Source organism: Pecten maximus, chromosome 2 (assembly GCF_902652985.1).
Source record: "Pecten maximus chromosome 2, xPecMax1.1, whole genome shotgun sequence".
NCBI classification, from domain to species: domain Eukaryota; kingdom Metazoa; phylum Mollusca; class Bivalvia; order Pectinida; family Pectinidae; genus Pecten; species Pecten maximus.
Genome location: NC_047016.1, coordinates 31,339,614 through 31,364,609, shown reverse-complemented (window position 1 = coordinate 31,364,609; position 24,996 = coordinate 31,339,614). Strand labels below are relative to the sequence as shown.

General features: G+C 42.5%; 3 protein-coding genes across 3 annotated transcripts; all 3 read left to right on the top strand.

Annotated features, from left to right (window-relative positions):
* The first annotated feature begins 14,912 nt into the window (after window positions 1-14,912).
* Window positions 14,913-16,914, top strand: LOC117342428 (soluble scavenger receptor cysteine-rich domain-containing protein SSC5D-like). The gene is made up of 2 exons (XM_033904590.1): window positions 14,913-15,511; window positions 16,485-16,914. Exons 1-2 carry the CDS (start codon window positions 14,913-14,915, stop codon window positions 16,912-16,914), a joined length of 1,029 nt encoding a protein of 342 aa, XP_033760481.1.
* A 455-nt stretch (window positions 16,915-17,369) lies between these two features.
* LOC117342421 (platelet glycoprotein Ib alpha chain-like) lies at window positions 17,370-18,143 on the top strand. The gene has a single exon (XM_033904579.1). It carries the CDS (start codon window positions 17,370-17,372, stop codon window positions 18,141-18,143), a length of 774 nt encoding a protein of 257 aa, XP_033760470.1.
* A 1,007-nt stretch (window positions 18,144-19,150) lies between these two features.
* On the top strand, window positions 19,151-20,545 carry LOC117342409 (protodermal factor 1-like). Its single transcript, XM_033904569.1, has 2 exons — window positions 19,151-19,249; window positions 20,156-20,545. Exons 1-2 carry the CDS (start codon window positions 19,151-19,153, stop codon window positions 20,543-20,545), a joined length of 489 nt encoding a protein of 162 aa, XP_033760460.1.
* Window positions 20,546-24,996: the final 4,451 nt, after the last annotated feature.

The window sequence follows — 24,996 nt, the reverse complement described above, 5'->3', positions numbered from 1 at the left end:
CAATATTTAGATCTCTATCAAATTATTGCTATAAAGATATTACACCCTACCTGATATTGTGAAACGACCACACGTTGATACAGAACAGGTCAGGTTTTAGAATAGCTTTTCTGTTGTGGAAGAAACAGGTCACACACCAACTCCTGGTTGTTGTATATTGTATATCTTTCACTCTCGTTAGTTATTTTTCCGAAGTTACACAAAACACTCGCAAAGTTCGTGTTTTCTGTAACTTTTGAAAAATAACGATCTCGAGTTAAAGAAATACCATATACAACAACCACTCATATGGTAACCTCTATATATCCAACAGGGTGTCTATATTCATAAACTCCTAGAACGGAATATGGGTATCGAATAGTTTCCGATATGAACAATCAATAAATAATGAAATATTTATATTACTTCTGAGGAAATGTTATCTGACCATTACCCCTTAGAACGACAAACTCCGAAATTGTATATTCTAGAATGGTCATTTTGTTTGAAAAAAACGGCAGACATATTGACCTAGAAAATGAAGACCTGAACTCAAAATCGAGTGAAACAAAGTTGAATGTAATATAAGATGCTTACCCACCCGGAACGCCTGATCTTATTCTCCTGGTTCTGTTTCGAAAGGTTTCCATTTGTTGACCACGTTCTATCAGTTCTAAGATGCATTGCGGTATCATACGTATGTCGGTTTTCTCCAGTCTATCTAGGTAAAAATGGATCTTTTTCTAACGTTTGATGATTGCTGTTCAAACATGAAGTAGTATGTGTGCTAGTATATAATACTACAACTATACACTGATTAAATTGGCAGAAAACCATACCTACTTGATGTTTTTGTTTCATTGTTACTGCACCAGAACTTAACATTGAGTAAAACTAAAAAGGAGGTGATTTCACGGATATTTGCTTTCTGATTGATTTCTTTTTAGGGCCTACCATCCCAACATTGGGCCACGGTGGTCGAGTGGTTAAGGTGTCCCGACACTTTATCACTAACTCTCCAGTTCGAAACCCACGTTGGGCTGTTGCAAGGTACTGACCGTAGGCCTGTGTTTTTCTCCGGGTACTCCGGCTTTCCTCCATCTCCAAAACCTGGCATGTCCTTAAATGGCACTGGCTGTCAATAGGACGTTAAACAACATAAACAAAAATAAACCATCCTAGCAACAGCTAAGACCTGATGATGAAGGACCTTTAATGAGACAAATATATAATTTACAAAATATGACGGATATTACCAAACGTAGGTATTTAGAGGCGATTCCAGCATTTAATGATGAGAATTTTTTCTTCATGCCTTAGACAAATATGTTTATTTTAATATCTAAGTATACTAATGAACTTTTAACCATAGAAAAATAAAAATGAATGGATTCATTATAGAATAATAGCTTGCTTAATGGAATTTGTTTTTGTAAATATATAAGGATTCGGTAATCGTCTCATCATTAAGTTCGCAGATTATAAAACAATAATTCATACGAGTCTATAAACCATATTACACATGCCAAATAGTTTACTCTCGTTGTAACTTCAGCAGTATTTGTGTGTGGAAAGCAAACACGACGGCTCTCCTGATTCCTTCGTGTACATTAATACAGCCGATGACAGAGATCGCCATGGGACATTCGGATAGTTTCTAATCGATCACCAAGGGACTTTCGGATGGTTTCTAATCAATGGAGTGTCCTGTTATGTGGAATGGCGCGCTTTGATGTATCACAATGGCTGGTATTAGCGAGATTCGGACGGGGCGGTTATAGTAATCAGCCGGGTTATTAGGAACTCATCAAATATTTAAAAATAAAAACATATATTAGGCAGTTGGCATTTCCATTAGGTCACGCTGAACAAGATATAACCCATACGGTGGGCTGACATTTTAATGGTTGGGAGTTGACAATACGTTACTTCCATACAGGATAACACTCGTTACATCATCATCGCTTAATCATTTGTAAAAATGACCCATTCCATTTAATGCAATTGCATTCTATAGTCTAAACACTAAGCATATATATATATATATATGAGTAGATCAGTTCAAGTAAACATCTGTCTATAGGATCATATTATTCTTAATTGGTCAACAATGAATGTGTTTAAACAGCATTGGCGTTTCTTTATCCTGTCAGTATAGTATCTTAATGAGTGAAGGAGCAGAGGAAAATGTCTTATATCAGATGATACCGATATCATAAGGCAACACAAAGGAAAGTTAATGACGAGTAAATGTGAGTAGTTAATTAGGCTTATACTCACCCTTTTATTTTTTAATATATTTGCTTCCATCATGTTATTTTCAAAACTATCAGGAAACTGTCCCTAGTCTACATTTCAATTTCGGTCGATATCCTGGGTAGCCCTCCAATCACTGATTCGGTTGACAAACAATGCAACAGGTATTTCCAATGGCGGAGTAATTGTATCGTTTTCACAGTTAGGAAATGAAGGACTATAAGACTCGCAAGACGTGCTTCATTCTAAAATTCTACGTCTATTCCCAATGAATGGTGAAAAACGATGAGGATGTACCCTCATCGAATCAGGAAACTTGAACAGACTGAAACAGAATTTAAACCTGTTATTACAAAATGAAGGGGTTAGGATAGTAATAAGACAGAAAAAAAGAACACTGTGGTTGGTATACCAAACGAAAAACTCACCCTTTTTCTTAACTATCCCTTACCGCCTGCTGTAGCTTTTTATGTTTTTTTCCTTCTCCTTTTTCTTTCTTGGAACCGGTTTGAAAACTGCAACTCCACCATTAGTAAATCGACAAAAGACACCTTCTTTCTACAAGTGTAGCTTGGATACAGAAAGGTAAATAATTGCATTACGTACTTAATTGATCTATAAATGTAGACATTTTTTAAGAGTAGATATGAGAATTCTTAATGTAGTTTTGGAAATCTTTCTCAAATGCCCTTATTATAATAAGTAAAGACGTACTCTACTCTATATCTGCCACAAATCTTGTAGGAAATGAAAATAAATAAGTATAAACAAACAATATAATTTTCGGAATTATGAAAAATGACATCAAATCCAATAAAAAGGTCCATTTTCCATTTCAAGCAATTCTATTGACATTAAACAAATGACAAATAGGAGTTGACATCAGACAGAGCCTGTTTTAATCAAAGATTGGATTGGATTTATGTTTTGTCTTATTACGTGTATCTAGTATTAACATACTTGTTAATGTACAATGGTTTTCATTGTGATCATTCTATGCTACTGTATAGTTATTAATATTCGCTGTAATAAAATACAGTGCGAAGATAAATACCAGCAATTATTTTGTATATGCATTTATATGTATACAAATATTTAGGAACTAGTGTTTACAAGGCATGATTGTGCGAAATTTAATACCCAACCAAGACCGACTGGAGCAACCGTGAAATATTTAACATTAGTAATTCACAGTCTGTGTTAATATATTGTTGAGAAGGTCTTTGTAATGTTGAAATTAATCACGTCCAATAGAAAACCCAATGCCAAATATCTTCCATCTTTATACATTTACAAACTCTGTCCGCTTAAGCTCTATGGAGTAAACTTTTACCATTTTGTTGATATTTGGCATTTCTACTTGTTTGAGTAAACATATAAAATATTTCTAACATGCTATCCTATATTATTTACATTGTCACTCGTACTTATTGTTCTGAAATAGATAAAAGTTGACATCTTTACATTGCATTCATTTATACAGTGAACCCTAACTGAACAACCACCTCGAAATTACGACAACCCTGCATTACGGACACTTTTGTCAGTACGTGTATTATATATCTGATGATATATTTTGAGTATGGTTCTGGGACTACAGACATGTGAATAATCGTAATTCAGAACGGATGTTATTTCTCTTTTCAAAACAATTGATTATACATATATGCGTCTTTTATTGAAAATATCGTTAAAAAATAACTGATTCTTCCGGTTTAATTAGCATTATAACGAATGAGATGGAAGTGTTTTCAGAAATGTGAAAATAATGCTCTAACACATCCTCATTGGAATTATTTAAACATGAAAATATTAATAATCAGATAATGGAAATGTAAGTTTTTGTATTCAAATTAGTTATCATAAAATAACACCTATTCTTCGGGAATATTAAAATGATAACGAAATAGCAGGAAATGCTGATAGAAAAATGTATATTCGTCCTGCAGAACAACATTTGGATAATTTAAACATCGAAATTTAATAATTCATTTCAGATGGTGTTTTAAAACATCCTGTCACTCCCGACCTCATCAATATGAGAAAAAATGACAATTGCGACAACACTGTTTCGATCATCTCTGCCTATTTAAGAGAACCCGAGGGTTTCAGATGACAAATTCCATACACACAGTCCATATGATACACGGAAAGAGACCCAGGGGAAATCTGACATGTCATCAGGCAGGGTTTTATGAAGGATCATCGACAATAATACATTAATTAATCTATAAATTTACCTGTGAAAATTAATTCTTGTATTATTACTAGAACTGATAGGTTGGAGGTGTATAACCCAGGGGGTTTCCGAAGGGATGAGGCCGTCGAGAGGTCACGCATGTTAAGACACCTTTGTGCGACGACAGATAATTTTGATAATTAAAATCTAAAAAATTATATAACCTTTTACAAGATACAGTACAGGCGAATCGCATATTGTGCTCGTGTAGCAAGGAAATAAAACCCGAGTTAGCGTTAGATAACGAAATAGGTAGTGATAATATCGCCATCTTTTTGTGTAACACAAATATAAAGGTCAATGCGAGATCAGAAACAAGTTAGAAAGCAGTGGGAAAATGCGAGAATATCTCGAGCATAGACGACGATGCCAACATTTAAATTTGCAGTTTGATTCCGCAAAGCGATATTTCTCGAATTTGAGATAGATTACACGGCGGGTGTCGCAGCAAAAGACACACCCCTTTCTAAACAGCTGATCTTCCCTCTTTCTCTCTTTCCAACGGTCTCAATATATTTTTGTGTCCATGTTTCTCCTTGTTTTATCGATTTTTAGTTATGATTTTGTTCAATGGCCAATATTCTTTAACATGCCGATAATCTTTTGTAAGTTTTTACACATTTTTTTCATTTTTAGATTAGAATCCATATATCTTGGGTTATAATGTCTTTGTGAAAGAAATTCAACGGTCAAATTCATTCATGCGGAGTGAGTGCTCCAAGACTGCAAATCAGTAAGATTGGTTATTTGTCGAGATGTACAGGTGTCTTTTCTACCTGACGTCCCTTCCCGATAAATAATTCATATTTACATGGATTGACCTCCGATGACCTCGGATTGATATAGATATAGCACCATTTATAGGATAGGATAGTAGGAGGATGCATTCCCATTAGGGTTGTCATGGGCTATAGGGTACATTGCAGTATTTATCAATTAAACAACAAACATAAGATGGCCAGATGGCGCACTGGCATACATTCGTCTTTCACCTAGGTATGGGGTCACGTGCCCGACCACGTAGGACCGTAAAACCCTTCGCACGCTTCCAGCATGACCAACAACAGTGATCAGTGCAAAAAAAGCTCATATATAATACATATATCATAAAATCTCTGGCCATACCTTAGTCGTGGAACGATTATCATGTGTTCGTTTTGGTGGGAAGGTCGTTAGATTGTTAAAATGTTGTTATCTTTGACGAGTTACAAAAGGAAGAAATAAACTATATCAATATATGAACAAGGGATTATTTTTACATTGAAAAGGAACATGGATGAGACAAAGTAGTTTTCCACTTCATAAAATTGTGTGTTTTATTTTCATTAAGGTTTATTCTATCTTTCCATCAGATTTCTATTTTGTTAAACTTCTTAGCTCTTCCACTGGAGGAATCCTCTGTTTCGTCTGAAAAAGATTTCATTCCGACGAAATTATCAGAATATTGAGTTTATTAGAAAATGAATTCCAGTTCAAATCATGCGAAGTTTCACTGTTGTGTTGTTGTTATTGTTGTTGTTGTTGTTGTTGTAGAACACACTATATAAAGTTTACGAAAATCTTTTTTCTGTTGTCTTCTCTCCCTGAGATACTGGCAGTTATTAGGACGTTGATCCCAGAATAAACGAAAAACAAGCGACATAATATATGTTCTAAGATTTCCAATACTTCATGTTCACATTATTTCTGGTCTATTGTTTTCTAAATCATAGACGTGCAATTAATTGAGTAATTGAACAGTTTTAAGAGGGTAGGTTCGATTTCAAATGAAAATCAGGATTATGTATGACCACCCTTTGTCAGTTAAACAACACTGCCTCGTCGACGCACGGGAATTATTGATCAAAGTTTGTTGATAGTCTCTTAGTCGAAAGTGTTGCACTGAAATGCCAAGACTGGCAATCAACCCGTATTTTTTATATAAAAAAAAAAAAAAAATACCAGGGTATCTCCCTCTTGTTTGAAATTTAGGGTCTGATCAAATCCAAAAAAGGCACTCCCCGGAATACTGGAGATACAGAAAGGTTACTTGATCGAGTGATTAATGTGGTCAGGAGCAGTTGTATTCTGGAGCGTAGCAGGTTACCAAACACTTTCCGGTTCTATTTACACTCTTCGCCTTCTGTCACAATGTTGCAAACACCACTATTCAACTATCGTAAGGTCCTTAGATAATGAATCTAGAGCCCTGTGTTATGATACCGTTGCAAAAAGGGCCATTGTGGGATCCCTCACTTTTAATTGGTACGTATTTAACCGGTTTTAGACTGTTTGAGAAGTCACACGTCACCCAAAAGATGTTATGGTCCCGAAAACTGTCCCCATAAATCGATAGTGCAGTCGACGTGATCCCTAGCTGTCACTGCAAGAGGTCCCCCGCTTCAGTAACGATCATATGTTGGTCCTGTTTGGTTTAAACTTTATAACATAGGCTTACTTGGTATGGCACTGCAACCAAATTGTCTTGCAAGTCAACGTTGCGACTCTCCAGAGTAGAGCATGCCTACAGCTCTTTCTAAATTTGACTTGAAGGAAATGCGACCAAAATTAACTTATTGAAACTCTTCCATTAACATGGACTGTCGGGTTTAAAATTTGAACGAGTTAAGCATTTGATTGGATTTGGAGTGCAATTTTATCCATGCTCTAATGTTACCAAAACGTCATTTCTTTTTATTTGTTTAGGGGAGTTCACAATTTCATCGAATATATTACAATCTAGTTCATTATACGATTTTTTATATCGGATAGACATATACAGATGTATAGACTCACTACAAAACAGACGTCACACATTGTCATGGAGTCTCCAGTTTCTTTGTAGACTATAAAACAGGCGTCGCAAGTTGGTCATGGAGTTTGTAGTTTTTGTGTAGACTACGAAACTGACGTCACAAGGTTGTCATGGAGTCTGTACTTTCTGTGGAGACTACGAAACTGACGTCACAAGGTTGTCATGGAGTCTGTACTTTCTGTGTAGACTACGTAACAGACGTCACAACGTTGTCATGGAGTCTTTAGTTTCTGTGTAGACTACGAAACTGACGTCACAAGGTTGTCATGGAGTCTGTACTTTCTGTGGAGACTACGAAATAGATGTCACAACGTTGTCATGGAGTCTTTAGTTTCTGTGTAGACTACGAAATAGACGTCACAACGTTGTCATGGAGTCTGTACTTTCTGTGTAGATAATTTAGTAGCAGACGTCACAAGGTCGTAATTGAGGTTGTAGTATCTTTGAAGACTTGGTGAAAAGACGTCACAAACTGTATAGGCTACGTACTGACGTCACAAGTTGTAATTGAGTTTGAAGTTTCTATGTAGACTTAGGAGCAGACGACAAAAGATTGCCATGGAGTTTGATTACGTGATACACGTCACAAAGTTGTCATGGAGTGTGACTACATGATATACGTCACAACGTTGTCATGGAATTCGCCCCTTCTGTGTGTAGGCAACCCGAAATAAATGGAATCCCAGCCAACATTTAAACAAACAAAACGTGTCTACATCGTAAACACTGTCAATATCGGTATGGAATACGACACAAGCAAAGCAATATCTAGAAATGGAAACTTTGAAATATAGCTTTAAAGGACGAATGAATCCAATTTCCAGGATTTTACGAATGACTTGCGATTCGACCCCAGTGGATCAGACTAGCGTGGTGGAGGAGAATTAGATGTGTATGACTGCAGACCTTCTCAATATGTCTAATGTTGACTTTGCCAGCAATAGCCGAGGCTCTCCTAATGAACTGATCAATTAATCGCACTGACAATTCAAAAAAAGTTTTAATTCGAAATTGATTAATTAAATGTTGGTTTACTGTTATGGTAGGATAAGCTCCCTTGGGAAGGTCGGTTGAGCAGTGAAGTGTGGGTGACGATGAGTACTACGTTTTTGTGCCGATCCTTGTATAATTAGACGACATATCCCTTTAAGATCTAGTTCGTCTGGACATGGAAGCAACACACTGTCACCTCAAAGTAGTGTGTATGGTTGGCTGATCTGTCTTAATCAACCCCCCCCCCCCCCCCCCCCCCCCCCCCCCAAACATCTGAAGACGTCGATGAACAATGAATGGCTTTGAATGGCTTGGCTCTGGGCCACTATTGTCAATGTGGTGAAGTCCGCAACTACTTTTTCCCAAAATATTACTTTCATATTTAATCCGAGCAATCTTGCCCTGAATTCAGTGTGTACACATTAAATGGACTGTTAAAACATAATTCCCCTTGGTACCACTCGCTCGAAGATGACGAATCTCCCGGTAGCGCGTGCTCCTCCCGTGAGTTACCGTTCTTCCCTGCGCTTAGTAACAAATGTCTGAACATCTGAACAACGGGTTTTTAAAACATCAAACCTGATTATTGAGCATCCACTGATACAGAATACATTGATAACACAAAGGAAAACTCATGATGTCGAGATAACGTGTTATAGGACTGGAAAAAAACATTGCCATTCTTTTAAAAAGAATAGATATAGGAAAACTCGGGATGTTTTTGCTCCGAACAAGGCAAGATAACCTATTTTGTTTTTATTTATGGGCGACTAACGGCAAGGGACAATGCACATCTAAGACATGGCCTGATTGACATTCTCAGGCTATATACCTGTATTAAAGGGACATCACGGTAAAAACTTTTTCAATGTTCGTATTTCATTCACCTCCAGTAACGTTTCTTTGCTATTCCGATATTTATGTCAATTTCCAGTGTACAGCTTGATCATAAGATTTAGTCGGGAAACCATTCTCAGATATAGAGCTGATAATATCCCGTGACTGTTTTGAAAACATGTGTGTGTGTGTGGTGTGGTGTGCGCATGCGTTATCATATATATATATGATATCCAGCCTTTTCATCAACAGCGAGAGATTTCCCTTTCTATAATTATTAATTCACATTTTCAAGTACATATTCTGGCGAAATCAAATAGCCACTGTTTATAAGGTGATACACTATACATGGAATATATTAACAAAACGGTACGAAAATAGATGTTTACCATGGTGTCGCTTTAAGTCGACTCATGAATACACAATTCAATTCGATCTGTTTTTGTAGAATCATAAAGTGGACTAAGGGAGATGAACAAAATTATCGTAAAAAGTAAAAGGGGAAATTCTCTGTACACGACACACCACCTTTTGTTTTATACCTGAGGTTTCAAGGGGGCTATAGAAACACAAACTTCAGGATCTCTATACTTCTACTGTGCAACAAATACGTATTCGGTAATTTTGGAAACAATGAGGCACGTGTTTGTTTATTAATAAAACGCGTTGAAATGACGAAACTTCCAGTAACATCTCCCAAGCCGACGCTTTTGGTAACAAACATATACCTCATCAAATCTGTATTGATACAAGATTACCTTGTTTTCTGTTTGGACAGTTCCACGTTATTGACTGGCTTGCCATTAGTATTATCATATATAAGTATTGGGGCCCAGAAAGGGGCGAGCTGTTTCGTTGTTTAAATACCAACTGTTATTAATAACCTGAAATTGACGAGGAATACACAGATTAATATCGGTAAATTTTCATTCGCCATTCTCGATCTAAATCCCTCAGCTTTTTCATGTTTCATTTTCCTTGTCAGCCGTAAACTGTTGATTCAGTTTGCGCGATACCCCATAGTGTACCTTTGTGGATAGTGCGTGGGTGGTTATGACTGGGTAGCATCAGTCAAATTAGTACACACCACAACTTTACGACCGCAGGGCTTGTTATGTTTGCAACTATAGCACGGAAAAATGAGTTTTATTTTTGATATAACACCACCTACATGGGCTCTACAATAATATGCTTCGTCTAAAATATATTATACAAGTTCAACAAAAGATGAGTTAGGCATCGCTATAGTATAGATTAATGTGATAAGGTAGAAATACCATAACCTATGCCACCTACCTCTACCCATCTACATCTGCATATATAGAGGTTACATAACGAGTGGTTGTTGGATATGGAATTTATTTCACACTCGTAAGTTATTCTTTAATCACGAGTCGTGTGACCGGTTTCTACTACCATGATATCGGCTTGAATTAAAGGGAAACGTGGCCAAGTCTTATTTCGCTTATGCAAATAAGGTGTACAGGTGACGGCCGGGACCCGGTGATGTGACGTTATTCGATTATTGATGACGTCAATAACAATTGCAGCTCGGGTCAAAGTTCGAATTCTTGACCAATCAAAAGACCGGAAGGTCATATTTCACTGGTGTATGAACGGCATTTTTTGACAGATATTTTAAATGACGTATCTGTCAAAAAATGCCGTTCATACACCAGTGAACAACAAAAAAATAACAATTATTTCTTATATTTACATTTCAAAACTATCTTTCAACGTAATCTTTTTAAAAAAAATCATAAGAAACAGTATTCTACGTTCGTTATACGTAGTGACGAAACAGCTGAATGATCGATGTAACAGCGTAACAGATAGTTCCAATTTGGCGGGAAAGGTAATCAAGTACACAAGTACACAAAATATAGTTCCACACATATTCATTATTTTAATCATCATGAAAGAAAAATATTAAAATGTTGTCTTCAATTTTACAATTATTAACAAGTTTTAAAGTTGATAAAACATTATTTCATGTGTAATCAAACGCGATTTCATATTCACACTTCTGCATTCTCAATGTTGACGTTGGCACTGTCAACAATGTACTGTATGTATTCATACGCGGCAGGTTAATTGTTCACCTAGGAATTAACGCTAATTTTTTAGTACCTTCATATAGAGAACACACAGTGGAAATGTAAATATGGACTCTTAACCTTCAAGTGAGCTTGGTAAAGCTATATAGTGGGGCTGCAGTGTAAATGTAAATATAATGGAATAACGCGTATTGTGGTAGAAACGTGTTTACCTCTACATATAAATTTACATATCTACATCTACCACCACCACTTCCATATTCCACCTACCTCTACATCTACCATTTACCCCTACATCTCCCATCTACAATCTACTCCTACATCTACCATTTACCCCTACATCTCCCATCTACAATCTACCCCTATATCTACAATTTACCTCTACATCTACCATCTACCTTTACATCTACAATCTACCATCTACCCCTACATCTACCATCTACCCCTACATCTACTATTTACCCCTACATCTTCCATCTACCTTTACATCTACAATCTACCATCTACCCCTACATCTACCATCTACCCCTACATCTACCATCTACCCCTACATCTACCATCTACCTACCCTACATCTTCCATCTACCTTTACATCTACAATCTACCTCTACATCTACCATCTACCTTTACATCTGCTCTTTACCCCTACATCTACCATCTACCCCATACATCTACCCCTACATCTACCATCTACCTCTACATCTACCATTTACCCCTACATCTACCATTTACCCCTACATCTACCATCTACCTCTACATCTACCTCTACATCTACCTCTACATCTACCATTTACCCCTACATTTACCATTTACCCCTACATCTACCATCTACCATCTACATCTACATCTACCCCTACATCTACCATCTACCCCTACATCTACCTCTACATCTACCCCTACCTCTACATCTACCATCTACATCTACCATTTACCCCTACATCTACCATCTACCCCTACATCTACCATCTACATCTACATCTACCTCTACATCTACATCTACACCTACCATTTACCCCTACATTTACCATTTACCCCTACATCTACCATCTACCATCTACATCTACCTCTACATCTACATCTACCTCTACATCTACATCTACACCTACCATTTACCCCTACATTTACCATTTACCCCTACATCTACCATCTACCATCTACCTCTACATCTACCATCTACCTCTACATCTACCATCTACCTCTACATCTACCATCTACCCCTACATCTACCATCTACATCTACATCTACATCTACCATCTACCCCTACATCTACCATCTACCCCTACATCTACCATCTACCCCTACATCTACCATCTACCCCTACATCTACCCCTACATCTACCATCTACCCCTACATCTACCATTTACCCCTACATCTACCATATACCTCTACATCTACCATCTACCTCTACATCTACCATATACCCCTACATCTACCATCTACCCCTACATCTACCCCTACATCTACCATCTACCCCTACATCTACCATTTACCCCTACATCTACCATCTACCCCTACATCAACCATTTACCCACCCCCAACACCCTATCACAACCCCATACCCCCCCAAACCACCTAACCCACACCCCCCAACCCCCCTACCTTACCCCCTACACAAAAACCCCCAAATCACCCCCCCACCACCCCCTACATTACATTACCCCACAACCTTACCCCTACATCCCCAAACCCACATCTACCCCCCTACATACACCTTTAACCCCAACCACCCCACACCCCCAAGGAACCAACCCCCTACCACCACTACCCACCACAACCCCCCCCCAGACCAGACCCCAACACACCCAACAAACCCCCCCCGGCCCCCACGAACCCCCCCAACACCCCCCAGCCCCCACACACCCGCCCCCACCGCCCCGGGCCGAAAACCCAACCCGACAACACCCAAAAAGGCGCCCCCAAACCCCCCCAAAACCACACCAAGCACCTTTCCCACACCCCCGGGAACCAACCCCCAAAGGCCAGGAAGCGAAAAAACGCAACCGGCCCACCACAGGAGACCAGACCCGTTTAAAACCCCCCACCACCACCCACGCGACGCCCCAACCAAAGCCCCAAAACAACCCCCAGGACCCCCCGGAAAAAAAAAAGGCCGGGCCCCAACAACCCCAGACCCCAAAAAAAATACCCCCAAACGCCGCAAACCCGAGGCCCGCCGACAGATACCAAAACCCTCCCCACCCAAAACCCCGGCCCAACCCCGGGAAAACCCGGGCCCAACTACACCCCAACCCCAACTAACAACCACCCACCACCCCCCAGGCCCTCAAACCCCATTACCCAACCCCACATCAACTAACCCCTACACACCAATACCCTATCTACCAATTACCACCCCATATCCCCTAACACCCATAAACCATCACCCCCCCCCACAACCCCACACCATACCCCACACCAACCCCATCCCCATCTACCCCTACATCACCTACATACCCAAACCCCCCATCCTTTACCCAACCCAAAGGGCAACCCCAAATAACCTTTCTTTACAAAACCATTTACCCACTAGAAGAAGCTTCCCCACAGACCCAGTTGAAAACACGCCCGGGGCTGCAGTTAAAAGGCGGGCCCACAGCCGGAACATACCCCAGGAATTAACTTAAAAGGGAAGACCCAAAGGGTGGCCAGTAAAACCAGGACCCCCGGGTAGGTGACCAAATCCCCCTACCAATTCCCCATCCCTCCCCAACTCACCAAACCCACTCCCCATATACCCTACATTACCCCTCCCCCCAACCCCTCCCATTCTACCTTACCCCACTAAAAACTTACTACCTCCCCAAAACCCTCAAAACCCTCATTACCATACCCACCCATTTCTACTCACCTTCCGCCTTAAATTTTTTCCTCTACAACCCCAACCACCCCAACAAACCTACCCCTACACAAACCTACCCTAACCCCCTCCTACCAGCCCATATTTAACCCTACGCCTTCCCCATATCCATCAATTACCTAATACCCCCCCCCACTTTCCCAAACCCAAAACCCCCCACACACCATACCCTACCACACCCCAAATACCCAACCCACACACCTCCCCCCCACCCAAACCCCAAAAAACACCTAACACACCCAACCCCACACCTCCTTTTACCCCAAAACACCACAACCCCCATCACCCACTCCCAACCCCTAAAAACCAACCCACAAACCACCCACCCACCCCACCAACCCCACACACCCCCAAACAAACCATACCCCACCCCAACTACCCCCCAACCACTACACCACCCACCCCCAACCCCCAAAACCCCCCACAAACCCCAACCCCCACCCCAACCCCCAACCCCCAAACCACACCGAACAAAACCAACCCAAACCCCCCAACACCAACCCAACAACCCCCACAACCCCCCCACCCCCACCCCAACACACCCAACCCCACAAAACCACCCCCAACCCACCCCACACCCACCCCACAACAACCCATAAAACCCACACACAACAACCAACACCAGACCACTACCCTCAAACCCTACACACCACACACACAAACCATACCACCCCAAACCAATCACCCCCAAAAACACCAAAAAGACCCAAACCACTACCGCACGACCAACCGAAGAGACCAAAACCCCAACACATCACCATACCCCACCAGCACTACCATCAACCCCTACATCTACCAATCGAGCACCCACATCACCTCTAAACATCTACCCATCGTACCACCGCCCAAACCCCCCCCCCCCCCCCCTTCCCCCCCTCAACCCCGACAAAACCAAACCATGAACCCCACCATCACCATCTACCCTACATCTAACCATCTACCCGACATCTACAGTCTACCCACACACACTACAGCTACCAGACCCTACATGTACCATCTACCCCTACACACCATCACCACACACACACCCACATCTACCATGTACCCCACACTACAGACCACTACCCACACCGACCATCACCCCCACATCTACCCACGACCTCTACATCTACCATCTACCCTACTCTACCATCTACCCAAGCGACCACACCACAACCAGCACCCCACAGCGATCCACTACCCCTACACTACCACACCCACACTACCATCGACCCCCTACATCCACACCACACCCCTACAATCTACCATACTACCACCTCATCTACACACATCTACCCCTACATCTACCATAGCACCCCTACACGACAATCTACCCGACAATCTGAACCCACCGCCACATCACCATCACCCACACACATGCACCTACCATCCGGACCCCACATCTACCATCTACCCGCCTACAATCAACCAGTACCCCACTACATCTACCATCACCTCTACATCTACCAGTAACCCCACATCACCACACCCCACTACAGACCCACGACAGTCTACCACGTACCCCGACAACCATCGTACCCCGACACTACCATCTACCCCACCTACTACCATCTACCCCTACATCTACCCCTACATCTACCATATACCCCTACATCTACCATCTACCCCTACATCTACCATCTACCCCTACATCTACCATTTACCCCTACATCTACCATCTACCCCTACATCTACCATCTACATCTACCATCTCTCCCCATCTACCATCTACCCCTACATCTACCATCTACCCCTACATCTACCATTTACCCCTACATCTACCATCTACCCCTACATCTACCATCTACCCCTACATATACCATCTACCCCTACATCTACCATCTACATCTATATCTACCATCTACCCCTACATCTACCATCTACCCCTACATCTACCACAGCCCTGCAGGTAGGGCGTAAGAATTGTACCTGCTGCCCCCATTGCATGATCGTTAGAGGCGACTAAATTTGGGAGCTTATCTTTTCTCTTCTTTCTTAACAACTTTCTTCTTCCTAATGTCTCCCTTGACAATGCCTCACGTTTGGCCTTTAGTTGAGCGTTCGCCGCTGTGAGGAAGGCTTTGGGTTCTGTCCCCTAGCCGAGACATACCAGAGTCTTTAAAAATGGTAGTTGCTACTCCTGCTTAGCGCTCAGCATATTGGAGTGCGACGACTGGTTTGCCCGTTGTCAGTATAATGTGACCGGGTGGGGTGTGCTGCTGGGTGTCTTCGGCAGTATGCTTCAGTGAGGTAGCACTATAAATCGGCAAAAGTTCCGGCCTATCACAAGGAGACTTAACACGAACATACCGCAGCCTCCCAAAATACACATACACATCACCACACGCGCATGTCGCACGCACGGGAGGCCGTCCTTAAAGGAATAGCTGGAAATAGGACGTAAACAAAAAACAAACCAAACAACCACACTACCCACGACTACAACCCCACCCTAACACCCACACCCCATATACCCCGACCTACCCCACAGACCACACCACGCCCTACAGTCACCACACCCACGCAATCACCAACACCCCCAACCATATACCCGAATCACCCTACCCACACGACCAGGACCCGACAGCACCATGACCCCTACTGTACCATCTACCCACGCACCCAAGACACCCCGACTCGACCACGACCCCACACACCAGCACACACACACCCATACCGACCCTACCATCTACCCTACCCTACCCCCAGTACCCGACAGCACACACCACCCCACATCACCACGAGACCCCTACATCGACCAGAGACCCCGTACACGACCACTAGCACCGTACCCCACACCCTACACTACCCCTACATACCCGAACACACCACACCCCGACACCACCACACCCCACACCATCTACCCTCACCCCTACTCGACCAGCGACCCTGAACCTACCATCTACCACGACCCCACATAACCCCTACACTACCAGACCCCACACACCATAGACCCGACATCACCAAGACCCACACACCATCTACACACCAGCACCCACACACCCCAACTACCCCACCACCAGCTACCCCCGACACTACCAGCACCCCTACACTACCACACACCCCACACCCCACGACCCCTACACACACCCACTACACGACCCGACACTACCCGACCTAGACTCGACCAGTCTACCCCGACACAACCACCCGACATCGACCAGCGACCACACCATCTACCCACATCGACCAAACCCCCACCCCCACTACCAGACCCCTACAGAGACCATCACCCCCCGACACTACCCCAACACCTACCCCACAAACCACACATCTACCCGACACGACCAGTACCCCACACCAGCTACCCCAACACCAAGACCCCGACACCACACCCCTACATCGACCATCACCCACACACCACACCCCACAGCACATGAACCCCAGCACAGCACCACACGCACCAGACCCCGACAATAAGCACCCCACAGCACCACACCATACACGTACCCAGCCCCGACCCAGCACCCCACCGACCAGACCCACGACCACTCACCCCCAAGACCAACACACCAGACCAGCCGACCCGACACGACCAGCGACCCCACAGCTGACCAGGACCCCCACACTACCCCTAAGCCCACCCTACCACACAACACACCTACATCACCACAGACCCCACAACGACAACCCCATCTACCCAACACAACCTCCCCCACACACCATCGACCCAACCGACACACACCCCACAACCTACCACGACCATGACACTACCCCTACATTACCATCACCCAACACCACTACCCACAGTCTACCAGAACCCCTACACACCATGACCCCACACAACAGCACCCCAGCTACCAGACCCCATCACCATAACCCACACTACACGACCCTACACACCATACCCACAACCACTGACCCGACAGCACCACCCCACAACCACACACGACACGACCACGACCACTACACACCTCACCTCGACCATCGACCCATCACCACTACCCCACTAGACCCGACCACCCTAGACACCCCTACATCACCAGACCCACATCGACCAGCACCCCTACATAACCCTACCACCATCACCAGACCCCTACACCCACACCTCTACATACCACCCCCACACACCCGACATCGACCACGACACACCACACCTACCCTACATCTACCATCTACCCCGACATCCACTACCCGACCCCTACCCTAACACCCCTACACACACCCTACACCACGACCATCTACCCCTACCTACATCTACCCGACCCGCTACCCACATCACCCTACATCTACAATCTACCCACACCCCCTAACTACCCCTACATCTACCTACCCACATCTACCCTACACTACACCCATCTACCTCTACATCTACACATATACCCACACGACCCATCTACCCCTACTCTACCACTCCCTACTCTACATCTACCCGACATCCCATTACCCCTACATCTACCACTACCTATCACCAGTACCCCTACATCAGCGACCCACACTACCCTACACCTACCACCTAACACCCCTACAACCATCACCCCTACACACCATCACACACACCAGCTACCCCCATCTACCATCGACCTCTACATCACCAGCTACCTCACCACACCCCATTACATACCCACACATACCCCTACATCTACCTCTACATCTACCATATACCCCTACATCTACCATCTACCATCTACCATCTACATCTACCATCTACCCCTACTATAATCTATCAACATCTACATCTACCCTACTCTAACCAATTTCCCCCTACATCTACCATCCAACTACATCTACCTTAATCCCTACAGTCTACCATTGACCCCTACGTCTACTTAACTCTACATACCATACCCATATATGTACATCATCCATAGCCCTCTTAAATTACATCTTCCCTCTGGAAGAACGGTTTACCATAACCTTAATCTAGTCACTAATTCTACCTAATTCATCAATTATCTACAACTACTCTATAATGCGTGCTCATACTGACAATCTACAATCTCTCCTCTACCAAACGCTACTTACTCATTAATAGGTAATTACACGCCTAAACATTACCCACACTACCACCCCCACGCGACAAGCCTGCGTAGAGGCGAATTACGCTTTCCCGTGAACCTTAAGAGCGACCTATTGGCGATGAACGTTCGCCTGAATTTTGTCTCCTATGTCACTCCTTGACAATCTACGTATTATCCATTTAGCAATATTGATGCGATGGAGTACATTTGTGGTTATATCCCCGAGCGGACTCCAGAGTCTCGAGATGGTATTGCTCACTGCGAAGCGCAAAAGGATACGCGACAAGAGGTGCCGGTGAGTGTCAGTCAGGACCAGGAAGGTCTCAGGGTGTCTTCGGATTCCTTAGGGACATGTTAAATCGCAAGTTACACATCACACTGGAACACTGAAAAATACTCCAACGCCTCAAAATAACACAGTACATCACTCAACTACCATGTGCCACGACTGAGTGCGTCCTACCTGTCAACGAAAGTAGGACTTAACAATTACAACAAGCTAAATACATGACCCCTAATTAGATCACGGCCGCACAGTCTACATTCCGAAATCACATATAATAACCCCAAACATGAGACACCATTACCATCGGGACGTACATGAACACAGCATGACACGAATGCAGATCATACACACACACAGTCACGTAAGTGCCCGCATCTACAGTCTCATCGTCTGATCTGTATTTGTCAATTATGTCTTAACTACGAACTTCAAACCTAAACATAATCTCTTCTACGGTGTCAGGAACAAACGAAGACCCTATCACACGACACTACGTTAATCTACCGGGTTATTCCAGTTCACACCGAGTTGCTACTTACCAATTAACAGTCTACAGTCATTGGAACTCTAGCATTATCCATTCAGCGCATGAGACCCAATCTAAGGAACGCATCGAAGTGTATCAGAATGTCCGTTTCCTAACGACCATAAACCACCTTTTCACTGGTCAGCGACCCTACATGACCGTAGAGCGACCATTCAACCTATTGACTACTGACATGCGACAGATCGGAACGAACCTCTACGCTACTTTAACGTACCAGACCCCTACATTCCGAATTACTCACCTAACGAACACCAACATCCACACACACAAACAACACACCCCACATCCCAACCACATACCCACACCACACACCACATAACAACAATCACCCTCATACACTACCCATTCGACTACATTGCTACTTCAAGCCCCTATTACCCAATACCCCACACTACCAGAGCCCACATCCATCATCAACAAACGACATCACACTCCCACACACCCTACCTATCTACCCACAGACCAACCCCACACACAACAACTACCCCAACGAACCAACATCAAACCGTAGACCACGCCACCCCACCACCACACCCCACACACCCCTACACACCATCACCCCACCAAACCCCACACACCATCACCCACACACCATCACCCCACCCACCCCACCCCACCCCACCCGACCCACAAACCCCGACAGCACCATCTACCCACCCCACCACACAGACCATTTACCCCCACAACATCAACCCCACATCTACCCAAAACCCCAATCACCCCTACATCTAACCAAACTACCCCTACCATACCATTAAACCCCCACATCACCCTAAACCCCTACATCTACCATCTACCCCTACACACCCATATACATCACCATCACCCTCAACCCCACACCACCACACCCACATACCAAACCCCACAAACCAACCATACACACCATAACCCTACATCTACCATCTACCCCTACATCTACCATCTACCACTACATCTACCATATACCCCTACATATACCATCTACCCCTACATCTACCATCTACCACTACATCTACCATATACCCCTACATCTACCATCTACCCCTACATCTACCATATACCCCTACATCTACCTCTACATCTACCATATACCTCTACATCTACCATCTACCATCTACCATATACCCCTACATCTACCTCTACATCTACCATATACCTCTACATCTACCATCTACCATCTACCATATACCCCTACATCTACCTCTACATCTACCATCTACCATCTACCCCTACATGTACCATTTACCCCTACATCTACCATCTACATCTACATCTACATCTACCATCTACATCTACCATCTACCCCTACATCTACCATCTACATCTACCCCTATATCTACCCCTACATCTACCATCTACCATCTACCCCTACATCTACCCCTACATCTACATCTACCATCTACCATCTACCCCTACATCTACCATCTACCATCTACCCCTACATCTACCATCTACCATCTACCCCTACATCTACCCCTACATCTACCCCTACATCTACCATCTACCATCTACCCCTACATCTACCATCTACCATCTACCCCTACATCTACCATCTACCATCTACCCCTACATCTACCCCTACATCTACCATCTACCCCTACATCTACCCCTACATCTACCATCTACCATCTACCTCTACATCTACTATCTACCACTACATCTACTATCTACCCCTACATCTACCATCTACCCCTACATCTACCCCTACATATACCTCTACATCTACCATATACCCCTACATCTACCCCAACATCTACCATTTACCCCTACATCTACCATCTACCCCTACATCTACCCCTACATCTACCATCTACCCCTACATATACTTATCAACCATTTACATCTACCATCTACCTCTACATCTACCATCTACCTCTACATCTACCATCTACCCCTACATCTACCCCTACATATACCCCAACATCTACCATCTACCTCTACATCTACCATCTACCCCTACATCTACCCCTACATATACCTCTACATCTACCATCTACCCCTACATCTACCATCTACCCCTACATATACTTATCAACCATTTACAATCTACCATCTACCTCTAATATATTGCTTCACCTACCACCTCTACCATATCCAAAATTTACTATCTACCTATACCATCCATCCCTACTATTTGTCTTTACTATTGGCCTCTACCGTCTACATTTAAATATCTACCATCAGCCTCTACATATATGTATATACCATGTATCTACTGCGCAATAGAGGCCGTCCTTAAATGATAAAGTCTTAATCACCAAATTGGAAGGAAAACTGGTGGGATTTTACCAGATTGATACCTTAATCATAGTCAAAATAATAAAGTTTATGTTCCATAGATTCGATCAATTATCTGACAGTAATTAATCTTTTATTGAAAGAATGGCGGAGGTCATTTTGGTAAACACATATCTGGCTCAACACTGGCTATCCGAACGCGTACTGTAACGCGTCATTAAGTGAGGTGGTAAATAGTGCACGCCTGAACATTGGAAAGGTCCATACGCGTCCGTCCGGATCACTAGGGAGGTATTTATCTCTACGTAAAGCGTAGCTGGACGCCCTTTGTCGGGGTGACACCTTCACGCATAGCTTTGAAGCTCGCGTGATGGCGCGACTGAAGTGGCGCTGAGTTGTTTGATCGCACTCTGCCAACTTGTTATACTTTCTAAGTCATTATTAATTCAATCATCTTTACAATAATTGATAGGCGATGGACTACTATTATGTGGGTGGTTGTGTATAATACGAGACGGGTGATTGGAGCACTGGTCTCGTGGTGGTATTGTATCAGTCTGCCGAGAGAGGCAAAAGGCTAACACCAACATCAATAGGAGCAGGGGTGAAGGTCATCACGTCCATACCAGGATAGGTACCCAGTGGTGTCTATTCCTTGGCGAATTCATTGTTCCGAAATACTATCCATTAAACATCACACACTAGAAAACACTGGAAAAAAATGACTTCAACTGTCGAGGAACAATAAAAAAAAAGTATGGTATTCGATACTATACTCCTTGTGCCACATACTGTTTTTAGATCGTCTCTTCCTGGGTTTCCAAACAAACAAGACTGATTGTTAAAACTTGTTTCACAACGGTTGTAAAATAAGATTTATTCATTTATATTACGGCTGCATAGTTTTAATTGCCGAGAAACGAATACAAACATATGAAATAACACCAAAACTATGAAGGAAACCATTTTATCTGGTGTAGCATGTTTACTTATATGATACATGATGAAGATGATATGATGATGATGATCATCACAACATGTATGTGTAAGAGTGTGTGTATGTATGTTTTTTCTTTGTCTTGTTTTTTTTATTTTTGTCATCCATATCTATTGTTTTAATATGTGAAAATCTTCAAAAAATAAAAGAATTATAATTTTTTTTTATCTGGTGTAAAGTGAAAAACCGAAGACTTTTGCACACGAACAATTGAGTTTATATTGTACCACGGTGGGTTATTCGAGTTCTACAACCTGAGTTGCTGACATTTACGGTGCCAATTAAGACAGTCTACCAGTTATGTTTGTGAACGTTTACGTACATGTATTTCATATCAAGCGCAGAATTGAGTCGTCAATATCAAGGAGACGCAATCGAAGGTTCGTATAAGACTATTTGTTATCGGTTGATTAATGACGTCATTAAACAGTTTTCATTGGTCAGTGTATCGTAGAGTATCGTAGAGGAGCGGAAATTACAAGTCTATTTTTTTGATTAGATTGAACTTAGACACAACTAGGTGCGGAAGAGTTAACATTCGTTCAGTCGTATTTTAAGAGGAATTACGAGGTCTTAGGATTACCTGGGGTTCTTACGTCATCGGACTATATCACACCATTGCAATGCTTTGCGTGTTACCTCTTTGTATACGTATCAGATTCGCAAAACTGATTACGTTACAAATCAACTACTTAAATGCTGCATCTGAAAACATAAAACAGAACCTCGATATGATTACAAAACCGTGATTCTAACTCAAAATCGATCAAACGAGAGTAATGCGTATGAGACTCCTGAAAATGATAAATGAAAACAGGATCAGTTTTAGTCAACGTTCCTTAAATTCCTTACATTACAGTTGTCCCTTCATCGACAACATCCCGCCATACAAATCTACGTCAGGTTATGTCACGTCCTCAAACTGAGAACCGGGGTGGTCAGAATAGAGCAGGCTATTATTGTTTACTCATTTAACTAAACTAAAATAGAAATAATGTAACTAAAATAGGTCTCTTTGTGTAACTATACTACGTCTTTAGTGATTGGTTTTGTAACGCCTTATCAATAGTTATAGTCATTTAAGGATGTCCTCTCCGTGCGGACATACATGCGTGTAGTGAGTGCGTGTGTTTAGTGAGGCTGCAGTATGTTTGTGTTTGTCCCGTTGTGATAGCGCGGAACTGAAACGAACTTTATAGTGCTGTCCTACTGAAGCATACTGCTGAAGACACCAAGCAGGGTACCTCATCCGATTACATTGACTTGTATTAAGTTTATAATTTCACTCTGAAAAGTGTAAAAATAATACCGACTATATAGTGCGATCTCACGGAATCATATTGCCAAAGACATCCAGCAGGACACCTCATCCGGTCATATTATACTGTCTGATGTTATAATTTGGTACGATACTGGACATATATTAGGTTCCTGGTCAATGTAAATGTAATTGCCATATATATATATCATCTGAAGACGGCCAGGCAATAGTTACGTACTAATACAATGGAATAAAGGACTATGAAGGATAATAAAAAAATATTGGTTTGATAGCCGCAGTAAAATGAGTCTAAAACTTTAAAAAAAAAAGAGGCGCAATGGGCCTGAATCATCCACTTAGTATATATCTATGTATTTGTTCAAGACAGAACGACATACACTTTAGGTTTCTCGATATTCCTTCATGGTTGACGTATCGTTCTTGTGATCACCCACGGGGTTCCATTGACAATATTTATTGTGTGTCTATGGCTAATCAAATTGAAGAAAGCTTTAGACCAAAAGGGCCTGTGGTGCTCATCTTGTTTTTAAGAAAATGTAGATCTATAAAAAAACATTGAAATAGCCCAGTCTTTTTGATAACCATGGTGTACTACGTAAGTCTTTTTAATAACCTTGGTGTACTACGTAAGTCTTTTAAGAACCATTGTGTACTACGTAAGTCTTTTTGCTAACCATGCACTACGTAAGTCTTTTTGAGGAACATGGTGTACT

Excerpts from the sequence above, each read along its gene's own strand:
- LOC117342428 (XM_033904590.1), top strand. The coding sequence starts at position 14,913 with ATGAACCCCACCATCACCATCTACCCTACATCTAACCATCTACCCGAC. Across the intron at positions 15,512-16,484 it reads GACCCACGACAGTCTACCAC|ACCACACCACGCCCTACAGT; the intron begins GTACCCCGACAA and ends CCTACCCCACAG.
- LOC117342409 (XM_033904569.1), top strand. The coding sequence starts at position 19,151 with ATGGAGTACATTTGTGGTTATATCCCCGAGCGGACTCCAGAGTCTCGA. Across the intron at positions 19,250-20,155 it reads ATACGCGACAAGAGGTGCCG|CCCCTATTACCCAATACCCC; the intron begins GTGAGTGTCAGT and ends TGCTACTTCAAG.
- LOC117342421 (XM_033904579.1), top strand. The coding sequence starts at position 17,370 with ATGAACCCCAGCACAGCACCACACGCACCAGACCCCGACAATAAGCAC.